General features: G+C 37.3%; 1 protein-coding gene across 1 annotated transcript in view; it reads left to right on the top strand.

Annotated features, from left to right (window-relative positions):
- The window catches only part of LOC147605820 (uncharacterized), a 147,302-nt gene extending 130,005 nt beyond the window's left edge, over positions 1-17,297 (top strand). Inside the window, exons 6-7 of the mRNA XM_086792555.1 lie at positions 16,992-17,074; positions 17,225-17,297. Coding sequence (XP_086648681.1) covers positions 16,992-17,074; positions 17,225-17,297 — 156 coding nt within the window. The remainder of the gene's footprint in view (positions 1-16,991; positions 17,075-17,224) is intronic.
- Positions 17,298-18,758: the final 1,461 nt, after the last annotated feature.

The following is an 18,758-nucleotide window of genomic DNA, read 5'->3' as shown; positions in this document are numbered from 1 at the left end:
TAAGAATAACACTTTTATAATAATAAAATTTCCTTTATGCATCTTTCTATGCATAAAAATCAAATTGAATAAGAATAACACCTTTGTAATAAAAAAATTCCATTATGCATCTTTCTATGCATAGAAATCAAATTTAATAGGAATATTACTTTTATAATTTTAAAAAATCCCTTTATGCATCTTTCTATGCATAAAAATCAAATTCAATAAGAATAACACTTTTGTAATAAAAAAATTCTTTTATGCATCTTTCTATGCATAGAAATCAAATTTAATAATTAATATCAATGATATCCATGCATATTCATAGATGAATATGTACATGGAGTAATTAGAATATTTCTTTTAGATGCAAAAATGGTGGGAATTACTCTTTTGGAATAACATAAAAACAAACTTTCTTTTCACAAAATTCTGGAAAATTTTGCCATAACCTCCTTTGTATGGCTAACCATTTCTCATTTTTATCTTTCTTTATTTAATTCATTTAACCCAATTTAGAATTATAGAACTCTAATCTACACAATTTTCTAAATTTAAGAGAGTAAACAATAAGAAGAGTTTAATTAATCACTTAGTTAATCTCTCTAGGATTAAGAAAGGTTCGAATGTAAAGAAGAGAAGGGGGTGGCCTTTTCATCAAAGGCATAGCATTTGAATTTAATTCAATCATTTGAAAAACATAATAATGAAGAAAACCATATATTTTTCATTAAAATTTGTAAACAAAGTAAGAAAATTAGCTTACATGGAGCTTGTAAGTTCTCCTTTGGCTTGAGGGATTGAGGGTTCTACTATTGTTTGAAGCAATAGTGGCCACCAATTCACTTTGGTGAGGATCAGGCCAAAAACAATTGAATTATTAAAAAATTCAATGTAGATGGCTCAGGAGAGGAGTAGAGTAACAGTGCATAAACACCATTAAGCTTTTACAAAGGGAGAGGCTTCTATTTATAGGAAAAAGTGAGGGGGTTTTTCTTTTATTCTTCAATTTATCTCCTCGCTACACTTGGATTGATCCTGTTGGCCCATAGGAACCTTAACTGGACCATAATCCAAAAAAATTTGAAAATCTAGACCCTTAGGCTAAGGTCCTTTTTACGTATTTTCAATTAATTCCAATTGCACATTGGAAAGTTCTTTTTGAATTTCTATTTCTGGGGAAACCATTTTAGACACTAGGAGGATTTTTATATCCAAAAATATCTCAATTTTGAATTACCTCCCTCTAGACATTTTCTTTCTCCAGGCCAAAACAAGGTAAAATAAGATCTTTCTTTTATTTCAGAGAGGGGAATAGTTATAAGATCAGAAGGAGAGGTTCTTACACCTGCATACCTCAAAATTTGGAGGGAGGAATCTTACATCCTACCCCACTTAAAAAACACGAGATGTCCTCATCTTCGCAAACTAGAGGACAACTCTTTCCCTTTAAGATCCAACTGATTCTGGGGTTCCTTATAGTCTGGTGAACCCAACAGAATCCTAGGATAAAGATCCCTTATATAGAATTCATCATCAGATAACAATTCATTCAGATCATATCATTTATATCCTTAACATAATAATGGTCCATTAGACCGAAATTTCCATCTGAACATTCCTCCATGGGAATTTCAATTATACAGGTTTTTAATTGGTCATTAACATGATCCACTGGGTCAAGTGTTAATCGCAGCAAGCTGTCACCATAATCCACTAATCTCATAGTGATTTGCTGAAGTCATTATCGTCATTCTAGTTACGAACATCATCAGGCAAAGGGACTCGTCCCATTCATCCTCATTGTGGTTTTGCTCAGCTTATCGCTTTTCAACCAAAATTCAGGAATCGTCATTTTTCAATCAGAATCCAAATCAACTCATCAGCTCTCAACCAGAATTTTAAAATCATATCAACCACATTCGATTTCATCATCTGGATAGCATTTTTGCTTATAATTTCAAGGTCTTAGATTTACTGCCAGTAAAGAGCTCTAGTTATACCCTCGGTATATACGGGTAGTCACGGTCCTTGGAATTTTAAGGTCAATACCATCATGTCTAGGCCTCAAGCAAGTAAGGGATTCTATATAATTGTGGTACTTCCATTTGAAGGCCCAGTTACCTATTTATGAATCTTCATTCTAAATATCGATTTGTATGAATTTCATCACATAATTATAACCTTTTACTACTACTTCATAAATTTTTGACATTTTTGGTTTCTCGGTTGATCCACTTTAGCCAATTCGCTCTAATACCACCAGCTGAAAGATCCCTATCCCCTCCGTGCAACAAATTCTGGGGGTGCTAGTAGCGGAAGTAGCACTTCTTGTGCGAGGCAGGGTCCCTCACTCGGGGCCTCGCCCACATATATCTGGACAAGAGACTAATCCCTCGGTTCTTCCAAAATCAAACCCGGAAAAACTTCCCTCACCCGAAAAGCACGGGCGATTCCTCCAGGATATTTTTACTTTAACTTAGTCAAGAGCCTTAACAAACTGAACTGATGATCTGACCGAACCCATAAGTCCGATAGTCAGATCAAGGAGAAGACTTGCACTTGGGTCATAGAGACCAACGCTTTTTTCCTCATTGAGAGGCACAGCCATTGGTTCTTTTCCATAGAATAATTTTTATCCGGGATTTACTTCATCTATCGTACCATAACAGAATTGAGTCTCATTTTAGGCCATCAGTCCAGCCTAACCCCATCCAGTCCTGTGGGTTAGCCAGCTGCCCAACCCTTGTAGTGATGGGATCCATTTAAGAATTTGGTTAGGTTTTGTCTCGGGTACCAGGGAAGAGAGTTCCCAGTCCCCCTAGCCGGATATTCATGCAAACTTAAAACTAGTCACACCACTTACACACCCAATATGAAATTGCCTTTTTCACAAATTCAGCTATCTTTACAACAATCTTTTAATGAAACTATGGTATCACTGATCATAATCTTTCAAAATATCCCGTTGAATCTTAATTTCCAAATTTTCCTTCATCGGTGTACCTATGGCATCATTTGCAAAACTAGAACGCTCACCACCTGTCCACTCTTCAGGGGCCTTTTCAATAGTTCCTAACTCATAGTGGCAATATATTCACTTATAAAAACCAAAATGGAATCTCCGTTGAAGATCAACAAGATCAACCAACAGATCCATATAAAAGAGCCAGGGACTCATCCGTTGAGGACTCATCCATTGTTTGAGGACCAGCAAGGTCCATCAATGAGATCTATGCCCGAATTCAGAAAATAACTCTTACTCCTTGCTCCAATATCTTCCACGATGCACGTGTGGGTATCTTTGGCGACCCAGAGCCTGAGCACCGTATGGTCAGCACCCTCTAGGATCCTTCGCACATCACCTAGCAGTTCACTCATAGGTCGCTTCCTTAGTCCCTCATCCACCGTACCAGAAGCTCACCATTTATATCGAACCGAGGCTTGTCAAGACCTCGACCGACCTTGCTATGCGAGATGTCCTCCGTTGACTCTCCGTTAGCTGTTGCAAATTTAACAGATAGGTCTCCACAACCTCATTCACAAGACGGTCAAAATGCTTCCCTAGCATTATTGACATAAAACAGTCATTTAAAAAAAACATGCCATAAATACACTTTCTATAACGAACTCTCATCTTTCCACATTGTTCCACATCAATCCACATTACTTAATCCACATCCAATTCATATGTATTCCCATTCTCATTCAATCACATCATTTTCCATCTCATCACATCTTTCCTCATTTATCCTCATCACATCTCATCCCCTTGCATCTACCCATATTCACATCTCATCCCCTTGCATCTTTCCTCATTTATCCTCATCACATCTCATCCCCTTGCATCTACCCATATTCACATCTATCCCCTTGCATCTACCCATATTCACATCTCATCACACCTCATATATTTACATCACATCTCATTCATTCACATCTATCCTGTTTCACATCACATCACATACATCACATGTCACGCATTCACATCCCATATCATTCATTTACATCCCGATTCACATGACATCACATCTCAGTCATTCACGTCCCGTTTCACATCACATTACATCTCATCCATTCATTCACATCTATCTGATTCACATGACATCTCATCACATCTCATCACATCTATTCACATCACATCCCATCCATCCATTCATTCACATCTATCTGATTCACATGACATCTCATCACATCTATTCACATGACATCTCATCACATCTATTCACATCACATCCCATCCATCCATTCATCCACATCTATCTGATTCACATGTCATGACATCGCATTTATTCACATCCCAATTCACATCACATTATATCTCATCCATTCATTCACATCTATCTAATTCACATCACATCTCATTCATTCACATCTATTTGATTCACATCACATCTCATTCATTTACATCCCAATTCACATCACATTACATCTCATTTAATCATTTACATCTATCTGATTCGCATGTCATCACATCTCATTTATTTATCCCGATTCACATCACATTACATCTCATCCATCCATTCACATCTATCTTATTCACATCACATCCCATCTATCCATTCATTCACATCTATCTGATTCACATGACATCTCATCACATGACATCTCATCACATCTATTCACATCACATCCCATCCATCCATCTATCTGATTCACATGACATCTCATCACATCTATTCACATGACATCTCATCACATCTATTCACATCACATCCCATCCATCCATTCACATCTATCTGATTCACATCACATCCCATCCATCCATTCACATCTATCTGATTCACATCACATCTCATCACATCTATTCACATCACATCACATCCATCTATTCACTCAGGGACCGCTTCGTTGGCCCTCGACCATCATACCGAAAGCTCACTATTTTTCAACCATACCGAGGCTAGTCTCAGGACCTGGGCAGGCTTTGCCGCATGAGCCGTCCTTTGAACACTCCCCGCCAAAGCTGATTGCAACCGAACTTCCCTTACAAAAACATATACCAAATGCTCCCTCTAGCATTCTGGTGTAAGACAGTCCTTTTAGAAAACAGGGTTTCTATGCAAGTTTTCAGTTTGACTTTCTTTTGAATACAAGGAGTCTCTTGAATCAATATCCCCAAAACTTCTTGATCGGAATTCTGAATTTCATACCAGAATTCCTTGAATTCTATAACCTTGATCCACAGATCAATTACCACAGATCAATTAGAAGTGTCTCAAACTTAGTTTCAGATTTGGTAGGAGTTTTGAATGTACTTTTCTAAACTGGTCGCACCTTTCCTCGAAACTAACGAAAGAGTTTGGTCTCAGTAATAGTCTGATTCAAGGTTCGAGTCGGATAAGATTTTTCCTGAACTATCTTTCTCGAAAAGGTTTGATAATTCATTTACTATTTTATTGAAGTTCTTTCTTTGAATATTCTCTTAACTGATTTCTAAATTAGTTATGAATTCCAATGAGGAATAAATTAATCATTTATCTGAATATTTCGATCTCGATAGATTTCTTGAATTTTCTTTTTACAATCCGTGTGAATATAAAACGATAGAAATTTCTCTCTTAGAGTATTTAATTATTCATTTATCAAATACTCATAGAATTTAAACATAGAATTTAAGAGAATTCTAATTTTGATATAAAAATTCTTTATGCATCTATTTATGCATAAAAATCAACTTCAATGGGAATAACACTTTTTAAAAAAATCCTTTTATGCATCTATCGATGCATAAAATCAAATTTAATAGGAATAACACTTTTAAAATAAAAATAATTTCTTTATGCATCTATTTATGCATAAAAATCAAATTTAATAAGAATAGCACTTTTGTAATTAAAAAATCCATTATGCATCTTTCTGTGCATAGAAATCAAATTTAATAAGAATCACACTTTTATAATTAAAAAATTTCTTTTATGCATCTTTCTATGCATAAAAATCAAATTTAATAAGAATAACACTTTTGTAATAAAAAATCCATTATGCATCTTTCTATGCATAGAAATAAAATTTAATAAGAATAACACTTTTATAATAACAAAAATTATGCATCTTTCTATGCATAAAAATCAAATTTAATAAGAGTAACACTTTTATAATAAAACAACTTTCATTTTGCATTTTTCTATGCATAGAAATCAAATTTAATAAGAATAACACTTTTATAATTATAAAAATTCCTTTATGCATCTTTCTATGCATAGAAATCAAATTTAATAAGAATAACACTTTTATAATAAAACAAATTCCTTTATGCATCTTTCTATGCATAGAAATCAAATTTAATAAGAATAACACTTTTATAATTAAAAAATTTCCTTTTTGCATCTTTCTATGCATAGAAATCAAATTTAATAAGAATAACACTTTTGTAATAAAAAAAATCCTTTATCCATCTTTCTATGCATAGAAATAAAATTCAATAAGAATAACACTTTTGTAATTAAAAAAATTCCATTATGCATCTTTCTATGCATAGAAATCAAATTTAATAAGAATAACACTTTTATAATAAGAAAAATTCCTTTATGCATCTTTCTATGCATAAAAACCAAATTTAATAAGAATAATACTTTTGTAATAAAAAAATTTCTTTATGCATAGAAATCAAATTTAATAATTAATATCAACGATATCCATGCATATTCATAGGTGAATATGTACATGGAGTAATTAGAATATTTCTTTTAGATGCAAAAATGGTGGAAATTACTCTTTTGGAATAACATAAAAACAAACTTTCTTTTTCACAAAATTCTGGAGAATTTTGCCATAACCTCCTTTGTATGGCTGACCATTTCTCATTTTTATCTTTCTTTATTTAACTTAATTAACCCAATTTAGAATTATAGAACTCTAATCTACACAATTTTCTAAATTCAAGAGAGTAAACAATAAGAAGAGTTTAATTAATCGCTTAGTTAATCTTTCTAGGATTAAGAAAGGTTGGAATGTAAAGAAGAGAAGGGGGTGGCCTTTTCATCAAAGGCATAGCATTTGAATTTAATTCAGTCATTTGAAAAACATAAAAATCAAGAAAACCATATATTTTTCATTAAAATTTGTAAAACAAAGTAAGGAAATTAGCTTACATGGAGCTTGTAAGCTCTCCTTTGGCTTGAGGGATTGAGGGTTCTACTATTGTTTGAAGCAATAGTGGCCACCAATTCACTTTGGAGAGGATTAGGCCAAAAACAATTGAATTATTAAAAAAATTCAATATAGATGGCTTAGGACAGAAGTAGAGTAATAGTGCATAAACACCATTAAACTTTTACAAAGGGGGAGGCTTCTATTTATAGGAAAAAGTGAGCCTCTAACCAAGCAAACTGATTCTAGAATTTTCCAAATCAGTTTGGTCAACTTTTGACCATTTTTGGGTCAATTCAGCTTACTTTTTGGATCTAGTTTTGAAATAGGAGAGAGGAGAGATGAAAATATCTCATTTTATTGATTAAAAATTGGAGGTAATGATGAGAAAAAGGTGCCTACTTCATGAGGGGAGATCCCCACACTGAGGTGTCAAAATTTAGTTTTTAATTCTTTTCTTTGGTCCTTAGTCCACTCTTCATCTTATGTGAGCATTTACTCATTTTTGGCGGGTTTTTCTTTTATTCTTGAATTTATCTCCTCCCGAAGTACTAAGTTCCTCAACTGTCATGTTGCCAACTTGCTTGTTCTTGGATCCCGCATCATCCTGATGAGACTTGTGATACTGCTACCACCAAAGCTGTCTTAGTGTCTTCCGGTTGTTTTGCAGAGCAACTCTAGAATGTTATCCTCATATTCAATTGCCAACTTAGAGCACATATCTAGAGTAGTCGGTCGGGCTAACACCAGATAATCATGCATCTTATGATCTCGAACTCCTCTCCAGAACTAAGGCAATAACTGATAATCAGTTAGCATTTTCCTCAGTTTGCATCTTGAGTCCAAGTGTTTGAGCCGAGAAACATAATCCTACATGGACTCATTTTCTTTTTGCTTGATGTTGTGGAGTTGTGCCATAGGACTCCATTTGTCACCACTTCGAGAGCAAAGCTCAATACGAACACATTCTTAAGCGGAGTGAAATTGACTTTATCCTTAGGTTTTAAGGTTTGGTACCATTGGTAATTATTCCCTTCTAGGGTCAGAGAAAAAGCATGTGTATCATGGTTACATCGCTTTACCGGCCCACATGTTTTGCAGGTTGACTCAAAAATATCTATGTGCTAGATCGAGTCCCCATCTTCCGAGAACTTTTGCACAAGCTTCGAAATGATGTGTGGCTTCATATGAGATGGTATAGATTCAAGAGTAGTGACTAAGTCCCTGACCATGCCTCTGCCCATTTCTACGACCATATTCAATAAATCTGCCCTCGTGGTGGCTGTAGTTAAGTCTGCGTGGAGCTACCCCCTACCTAGACCTCGTCCTCTTCCTATATAGGTTCTTTTACTCAATTTGGGTCTATGACTAGGTCTGAGCACATCCTCGTCACTTGGCTCATCATTAGCAGCCTTAGCCTGCCTTTATTGAATTAGAAGTTCCATGCTTTGCAGGAATGTGAGGGATCATTGACCATTTCATGTATATCTCTCTCGTGTAGATCCAATCCTCTCCTCCTACAAATGCCCTAGGTAGATTGTCCCCTTCTTATTGTGTTTCAAGGACTTCCTCAGCCTTGGGTTCCTCGTTTATGGGTTCTAAGGCTAGTATACCTCCTTTTGTCATTCCCATTCACATTCACATGTTATCAATGGCATTTCTAGATGTTTCTAGTTCCTTGCCATGTGATCGAAACAGATTCAAATTATCAATTTCCCTCTGTTCTGCCATCATTCTTTACGTATTGAGCTCTTGCCTTTTTAAGCCTAGTAGTCGCAATTTGCACTCAACTTCACCTAGCTTCATGTCAATGTCCACTTCCTCCGATAGGGGGGAGGAGATTTGACCCATCCAGGCAGCATTTTCCTTATCCCTCCTAACCTTGTGTTAAACCTAACATGCTACCTTGCACAGGGAGATATAATAGAAGAGAGGCAACATGCAAGGGTTAAGTCTAGAGAGTTGCACTTAGCCAACCCTAATAAGGGTTAACTCCTTGATGTGAAGCCGCCGCTAAGGGCTCACTCGTGTCACCCAAGTAGAGATTCAATGGCTAGGTAAAGAGCAAGAAGGAGGGAGCTATGGAAAGCTCAACCTTCACCTCATGCCATATGCATGCAAGAGGGACTTGGTAGAGAGCAAAGAGAGGGAAGAGAAGGAGAGAGGTTAGAGCATCACCATCTCTACAAGCACATACCAACAATCAAGTATGCAAGCAAGCATACATCCACAAGCTCAAATGAAAGAGAGAGAGAAGAGGCAAAGCTAAAATGAGACTAATGGGATTTTCCCTTTTCATATTTCATAATGTCTTATATACACGAGCTCATAGTTACAATGGCCAACCGCCCATTTACAATTGGGGGCCCAAAATTAGTGTTCCTAGCTCTATGTATTCCTCATCATCATGACTGGCATTGCACAAGCTTTAAGCTCAGTCATCCCATGTCTCTTTTACATTAAGTGCTTAGCACGGTTACAAAAGATTAGTACAATAAGCGTAGCCACGCTTGCAAAAGAAATGTTAACCCGAGTGGTTAACCTACCCCCCTCCCTAATTCAGGTCCATCCTTGGAGCTGGCCGAATCTATCTAAAGTAGATCAAATATGTTCGAATGACATCGAGGCGCGAGGTTGGAGTAGGGGGGACTTGATGGAAGACTCTATAGCTGGTCCAAAATGTTGTCTCCATCATGTCTTCAAAAGTTTGTAGTCTCCATGCGGGCATCCACATGATGCGCTCATAATATCCAAAAATCTACTTTAGCGTTAGCTCTCAGTGGTAGTAGCAACAGTAACAATCACAACAACAGCATCAAAGCATGTGCAATATTAGAAGTAGCAATAGTAGCAGGAGCAATAGCAGTAGTAGTGGCCACAACACAGCAGTGCAATAACAGTTAATAGGCCAGATTCTAATGTGATTCTAATACAACATTGCTAATTAAGTAATATCTTTTGTTTATTATTTGTGAGACAACGCATTATTATAAGTAAGTTATTCTATTTTTTTGTAAGATACCCTCCCCTCCAATGGTAGCTCTAGGAACAATTGGCATGGTTCTCTTGCCCCCCAAACAACATAAGCTACACTTACAACGATGACCTTGATTTTAGGCCTTGATGAGATGCCTTTCACAAATGGACCCCTAGCTGCGGGAGTTATATCCTAAAGTGAACTTTATTATAGGAAAACCTTGGTTAAAGGGGGAAGAGATTGGGTGACACACTTAAAGCTTTCCACATGATGACCTCTAGCTATGGGAGCAATATCCTAAAGTAAACTTTGTGATTAGGAAAACCTTTGCCAAGGGGGAAGAATTTGGGTAGCACACTCATAAATTTCCACATGATAGACAACCCAATCCTCTAATTCTTTAGACAGAGGCACTTAAATCTCTCCACATGATATCTGCTCAATCCTCCAATCATTTAAGGTGGAGCATCTCCCCTCAACCATAAGGATATGGGAGCTTTTAGGAAAACCTTTCCTAAGGGGGAAGAATTTGGGTAGCACACTCAAAAATTTACACATGATAGACTACCCAATCCTCCAATCGTTTACGGTGGAGCATCTCCCCTCAACCATAAGGATACAGGAGCTTTTAGGAAAACCTTTCCTAAGGGGGAAGAATTTGGATAGCACACTCAAAAATTTACCCATGATAGAGTACCCAATCCTCTAATTCTTTAGAGAGAGGCACTTAAATCTCTCCACATGACATCTGCTCAATCCTCCAATCCTTTAAGGTGGAGCATCTCCCCTCAACCATAAGGATATGAGAGCCTTTATAGTGTCCCATTTCTTATCATAAACCCTCCATTTATGAAGGCTTGGGTTTACTTGCGGGTAGAAAACAATTTTCTCCAAATTTCAAGATTTCAAAAATAGAGTCTCTTAAGGGATAGAGTCTCAAAGGATAGACCTAAGAAACCAATGGCGTTGCACAAAAATATGGGAATGGTAAACATACTTTTACTCGAAGAAAGTTAGCATGCCCATTTAAAATAACCATAGGGAAGGAAACTGTGACTTTAGTTATTGTATCAGCATTCAAGTAAGGTGAAGAGATGGGATGAGACATGCTATATGGAGATGTGTTAAAGGTGGTGAATATGCATGCATCCACATGCTCTATTAGCCAACATAGTCCACCATTTCAATGATCCTATATTCAAGCGCTTTATTGGAGCTCCATATTTAATTAATATGATAATGGATTAATTTTGGTGTGTCTGCGAAAGCAGTGAGAATGATAGTTCACATGCAAGCTCTAGCACATTTGACCATCCTAGTTCGCCATGCAAGCTCTAGTACATTTGACCATCTTAAATAAGAGATTCTTCATGCAAAGACACTTTTCTAGTCACTTAACTGGTTCTTTAGTCTTTATGTTTATTGTGTCTTTGTAAAAGGAAAGATTTAAGTGATACTTCTTTTTTTTTTTGCTTAAGGAGTTTGAAAATTATACTATGCCAAAAGACCCCTTGGCCAAGATTTATGAAGCAATCCTGGAGGCTCATATTATCTTATGAGTAGAGGGACTTTGACATAGGACACTGACATAGGTCAAGGCGAGAGCTATTTGACCCTAGACCATATATTTATAATATGAGCTGCCATTAAGGAGGTGAGAGTATGAAAGAAATGTGTATTTTATTACTTCAATGTCGATATCATATCTTTTTGCTCACCTATACGAGCTCCACTTTTCATTAGAGATGATGTGGGGGCTATGAGTAAGTGGCTAGCCGGGTTCGAGCTCTGGGTGGTATGTTAGGTGAGATTTGTAGCACCATTGGGGTAAAAAAGGGTTTCCCACTCTCTTCCACACTTGTAGATATATCATATTTTATTAACATATTGGGGGTATAGGGTTGCAGATAGCCCAAAGAATAGTGCCCATTCTCTTTCATGTTGGAGATGACAAGGTGCATACCTGCTATACAACAGATGAAACAGGCACCCCTTAGATCTTTGATCTAAGTAGGCTCTGACTAGCTCTTGAGTGGCATTAATCTCATATTCAAACAAGGGGTTGAAAATACATATGCATGCATTAATCTCATATTCAAACAAGGGGTTGAAAATACATATGCATGCACTTCATACTTTTGTAAGAAGAGGGATATCATAGGATCTCATACTAAATCTTAGTAAAAGCTCTTTATTAACACTGTTACAATCAAACACTTCTTTTCATACAAAGCCAAGGTCAAGAAGATAGTTACTTCATAAGTCTATCTAGGGATCACTTCAGTGGTCATATCTTCACCATGTGGAGAGTAGTCATTCTCCGAGCAAAACTTTTTGAGTGAGGAAAAAATCAAGCAGCACGTTTCAAGGAACAAGCATACAAGAAAGCTAAGGCCAGTAATGAGAACACCATAGGTGTGCAACACAAATTCAACACATCTAAGAATGGATTACATGTGTTTTTGTATAGAATGTTTCCTCCACAAATACTACACCTTCATACTTCATTAGTAAATGGAAAGTTGCATGAAAATCATTACGATTCAAAATTAATTACACCATCACAGTGAGCACTTCGAAGTTCGAACCAACACCAAGATATGTGTATCGAGATTGAAACATATGACAACAAAAGAGAACACAACAAAGCGTACAACACTTTTCAAACTTCCTTAATAACATCGCAAGTGGCAACTTTCCAAAAATGCATCAACTCTAATCGATTACAAAAACATAATGTGGATAGGAAGGCATAGCCCACCTAAATAACATAGGTGCAATTACAAGGATGAATATTAGTAGAGCCCCAAATGTGGCACATAAATACCAAGATGGATTGTGAGATGACAATATCAAGGAGCAATGTTATGGCATCTCCCACCGAGTTCTTGAAATAACTCCACCTTAGTTAGCGTAGCTTGGTGCATGAACTCATGTGCCACAGGCTCCAAGCCAAGCACCTAGATGTAAATATAGTAAATATGCTTGCATGGGACACATGTCAGCTTTTTGCTCTCTCTTTTCTGGAATCCTTCGCATGAGCACCTAGGGAACTCAGTGATTGCTGAATAGGTCAATCTCACGGCCCTTGACCCTTCTGTGCTAACATAAAACACATGAGACTCATTACAAACTGCAATGCTTCTCTAATGACATGTGCATCCAATGTTCTACCTTTCTTAATATTTTCATGAAAATCCTTGGTGAGTTTGTTCCTCCACTTGACAATCTTTCCATCCCTGAATTTGGATCAAAAGGATGAAGAAAACTTCTCCGTATTCTTGGTGGTACCCTGCAAAGGAGACACACAAGGAGTAATACCCTGCAATACAAACCCATTCAAAGTGAGCATTTCTATCTCCTAGGGTTGAAAAGATGTACCCTCCTCCACTGGCCAAACTCCTAGAGTGAATCCCGGCATCCCAATAACTTGATTCTCATCGACAATCCAAGAATGCTTTGGTGTACTCTTACAAAACCAAAGAAATCCTCCCACCGTTCCACCAGGGTATTGTCAACGTCCCCAAAAACAAGGTGTTGGAGCTCATACTTCTTTAGCCCTCTCATTAATATATCTTCCACATCTTGCATTATGTCCAAGTGGAATCCCAAAGCAAGTCATTTCTTTCCTCGGCCCAACCTAATGAATTGCCCACATTGTCTTTACCAGTTTGGCTTCAACAAGAGTCTGGTTTTGTCCTCCTTTCTCCTCTTTTGACCCAACTCTACTTCTCTCTCATTAGTGACAGTAACATACTCAAGTCTATGGCTATCATCTTCTAACTCCACTCCAAAGGAGACCACTTTCTACGAACACTCCTTTTGCTCGCATGGTCTGTATGCATTTCTGGAGAATGCACCTCCATCTCTTGCATGGAAGAGTGAGTGAGATCAACAAGTCATTTAGCAATTGACTTACTTGAATTTTTTTAACTTTGAAATCTATTCACATGCTTGGTCTAGTCCCCTAATGAGTGCCTTTCAAGTATGCATTGAGGAGCACTTCTCCATTTGCAACAAAATACTTTATGCTCTCTTGGAAAGCTAGCCTAATACAATTCATTGTATGTCAGACCATACTCTGCTCCCAATGGAATATAGATGACCTCTTCTTCTCTCGCATTTTCTTCTTTTCCCCTCCAAAGTAAGCAGATTGCAATCTAGTTGGCATTGGCTTCATCTACCATAAAACCTCTGAATTTTGGTTTTGCAAACCATTGTCCTGAACCACTTTATTAAGCATCCTCCAGAATCTTACTTGGGCATTCCTATCCTCAACCCTAAATTCGCAAGTGGCAATGGTAAGAAGGTCCCTCTCACAAATGGATCGTACATGAAGTTTGACATGGTTGGCCATCCTTGCACTCTGTGCACATGGTCAAAATGAATCCACACACTCTCTAAATTTCCACCTGGTTGCATCCTGTTAACCAAGTCAAGCCCACTTCTGGGGCCCATAGTTGACATTTTAAACACATGGGGTTCATGTTCAGGGCCTAGCTAACCAAGAAACAGGACACTATGAATGAATGGAAACCTAAATTTTATTTTCAAATGAAGGACAACATCCAAGCCATAACTATGGCCATTCTTCCCCTTCCTTGCATCTTCTAAATACCGCTCAATTCTTTTTCTATTTGAAAGTGGAATCACACTATCTAGAAGCTCACTTTACTCCTCCTCCCCAATACCTATAGAGGCTCCACCCTTCTCATCAACAAGCATATTGAATATCACATTCTTAGTTACATTTGTCTCTATATGTTTGACTTTAGTAAATGGATTGAAGTTTACCTTAAATGAAACCATATCTTCAACGCTTTGCTACAATTTTCTGCTTCGTCCTTCCTCATATGGATGACTATGATGACCCAAGTGTATTGCACATCTGCTAGTACCTTTATGGTCTCTGAGTAAGCAGTAATATATCATAGCATGACACAAGCTGGCAATTGGTCACAATGTCTGCAGAGCAAAGAAGGTTTCTATACTCGGGGCCAATCAACCTTGTGAGAAAACTCTTTTTAAATCTACCCTTCCACTATGTTTCATTGTGATAACTAAGCCTAGAGTAAAAAGGACAATCAATGTTCACACAACGCAAGTGGCATGAGCATCTACGAAACTGAACTTGTCTCGGGAAACAATCACTTGAACATGTATTATATTCAACCCACTGATGACAATCATACTTATGTTCCATCCCATACATTACTGACTTCTCCAAACATGGAGGTAGTTCAAATGCTACATACCCATCATAGACCCTAGGCATCTCGAAGCTGCATGTAAACTACTATTTAGAGGCAATGCTCTTATTAAATGCAGAACACTGTTTACATTACCTCTGCAGTTGCTCACTTTGTCTAGATTATCAAGCTCCTCATTGTTTACTCTAGTAGTCACTGCAACCACTTTGTAAAGCTGGTGTTGCATGGCGTCAAGACTGAAACCCTCTTCTCTATTTTGAAAGCAACACCGGCTCAAGCTTCACTTCTTCACCTCCCAGCATCAGAGGTCACAAAGAAATATGCGTTCCTTCCAAACCAAAATGGGTTTTCAGCCATACTAAACTAATAGAAACTAGTGTGTCACTTGACAAAAGCACTAGTTTTTGTCTCGGCTCTGGGCAATAGATGGTAATATGGTGCGACATTGGATTCGTGGGCCAAACAAGAATGAAGAAAAGGAGAGGAAGACCTTGTAGCAATCAAAAAAGCATTTTTGAGGAAGGACAGATAAACATTAATAGCTTGGTTGATCGCGAATCATTAATTTAATATTTATATTACTAAAATTCAATGTTAATAAACATGTCCCTGTGATGATAATAATGTAATAAATATTCTATAACAACTAACAAAATACAATTCCCAACAGTAAAATTGAAATTAATTATTTTTATTTGTCAGTATTAGATATGTATAAGAGTTTCATAGTATATAAATATTATTACACGAGAAACAAATAATAGTAATAGAATTATAGTAATTTTTATAAATGGTAACATATAGTAATAATATTATTATAGTAATTTATAGTATTATAATTTTAAAATATTATAATATTATAGTATATCATTATTATACTATAATTTTAATAGTATTATAATAATTTTTATAAATTATTATAGTAATCAATAATTTTAAAACCAGTAATCAAAAGTCCCTCCATAGGAGGTAACAATCCTAACCTCTTTACAAATGTGCACCTTCTATTATTTTGAAAGTCCCTTGCATTGAATAGGAGATACTATTGGTAAGGTGGAGCGCTACTGTCGTGTCTCTGACTTGGAGATATCGAGGAGAGTTTTTGTGATGAATCCCTCCACGTATGGCTATTACGAGACTATGCATCAAGGTAATTGCTTCGCGATGGGTCACTTTTTTGCATAGTCAACTTTGCATGATTGGAAAATGTTTACAATGTCTTCTTGTGTCCTTTGTAGTATTGTACCTCCATGATGTTCGTAGCACGGAGGCGTGGGATGGTTGCAGCTTCATTTCACTAGGAGAGCGTGCCTTGCTTTGAGGCTTTGGCATGAAGCCCAAGGATTCTGTACTCTATCATCACTTGCCATCCGATGTGAGGGCCAAGTCACCTATGGGGAAGGAGTTGCGTGGTGGGATAGAGTGTAGTACATGTATCCTTCATAGCATGCTTCATGGAGATCCTTTCTTCACCAGATGGTATATGCTTGGAGCTCGGTTGTGGGGCAATGCCACTTTTCCGAGTATGTTTGTGCAGCTGTTTTGATAGGGATGAGCATATCATCTCTACCTTTATGATCCCTATGCTGCATAGGAGTCTAGGGAAGCAGGCAGATGTAGGTACCTTAGGGGATGTTGGAGATGATATAGATGTACATGTTGGAGAGAACCCCTATGACTAGTGAGCTTGAACATATCATCTCTACCTTTGTGATCCCTATGCTGCATAGGAGTCTAGGGAAGCAGTAAGATGTACCTTAGGGGATGTTGGAGATGATATAGATGTACATGCTGGAGAGAATCCCTATGACTAGTGAGCTTCCCCATGCCACTTGGTTTTAGATTGCCATATTTTACTAGATTACATTATGGATTTGTGGATTTATGTTTCTCCTTTGTTTGAATATTCCGTTGAGTTATGTGCGACATAAATTTATTCTCCCCTTTCCTTTTGTTGTTGAAGTATACTGCCTGAGTATGCAGAGGTGATGGCTTTAGCTATGGCAGTTGATCGACGTTATGATGCAGATACTTGAGAGTCCTCCTCAAGATGCAATCCCTTTGTTGTTGAAGTGTACTGCTAGAGTATGCAGAGGCAATGGCTTCATCTATGGTAGCTGATCAACGTTATGATGTAGATACTCGATAATCCTCCTCAAGATGCAATCCCTTTGTTAATGATGAATGTACATCTGATTGATTGACACATATGGATACATGCCATACTTAGCATTCTATGTTTTATTTTGACTATATCTTTTTTGTATTGTGGCTTGTCTATTTAGAATTTGACTTGGCTTATAAGGATACATGTAGTGTCTCAAAAAACATAATGTTTAAAAATCGATATGTGCTTGTGTTATTGTCATTTTGTGGTGAATTTATGTTGCACACCTTTGGTGTTCTCATTACCTATGGTGTTCACTTAAATATTGTCACTCGCTTTTTTCTCATTACCTATAGAGCGCTATTGTTATGACCCATTTCTTGAAATATGTCGCTCGATTTTTTCCTCGCTCAAAAAGTTTCCCTTGGAGAATGGGAGGACTCCACATGGGAAGACTCCACCACGTACCTGGATGCACAAGCCCACTTAACATAAGGATATGATACTTTGGCTTGTTTTGAGAGGCAATGCTTCTAGGCCCACATCTAGGAACACAACACAAAGGGTTGGTTGTTTTACACATTGGCAAGACTAGCGATAAGGCTCCATTTTGGGGATGTGATTTGGGAGAGGAAGACATAAAGAGAGTGAAAGTGATGATTTTTTCACATATAATGAGGAGTCAGCCCTTTGTATCCCTTGTATCACATAATCTCAGCCGAGTTTAGGGTAGCACCGTTGGTGGTTGATTCTCTCTTTTAGACCATCACCTAGACAAGGATGCCTTTCTAGGATGGCATTTGATTCTTTTAGACATCTTGGATGTCATTGATTCTTCTAGATAGCTATCAAAGGCCATAGTAGGTCTTGGTACTCAACAAATCTTCAATTAGTTTGATGTTTGGCCTTTAGATCTCCCTCAAGAGATCAACTACATTGTTAGTATGTACTTAACCCACCTTCACACAAGTCGGACATGGGTGTTCCCACGAAGCTCTAGTTCTACATAGCACTTCCTTAGGATTTGAAAGGATGGCTTCCTAGACACATGTCGCATGTAATGAGGATCATTGTTAGGTAGTTAAGGGTATCCTCCCACCACCTTTGAATTGAGTTTGGGAGAATTGGAGAGAGGGCATAGTCTCTCCAAAGAACTAGATGCCCCCCCGTCCTTGGAGATTTAGACTATGCGGATTTAGAACATAAGGATATGTAGTGCCACAAGAGGTGGAGAATGTTGCACTATACACCATTTAGGAGGCAGATGACATCTATTAAGCTTTTTATACAAGGGTCCACATAGTACATGGTCCTATTTCCTTTGGTAGATGTTTCTTTATGGATCACATGTACTCATTGCCACTCTCATAGACCCTTTTGGATCTTTTGT

This window comes from Cibotium barometz, chromosome 58, assembly GCF_041138505.1.
Source record: "Cibotium barometz isolate CiBa-2024 chromosome 58, ASM4113850v1, whole genome shotgun sequence".
Taxonomy (NCBI): Eukaryota; Viridiplantae; Streptophyta; class Polypodiopsida; order Cyatheales; family Cibotiaceae; genus Cibotium; species Cibotium barometz.
The sequence above is the reverse complement of the archived record's forward strand: the minus strand, read 5'-3'. Positions and strand labels throughout refer to the sequence as shown.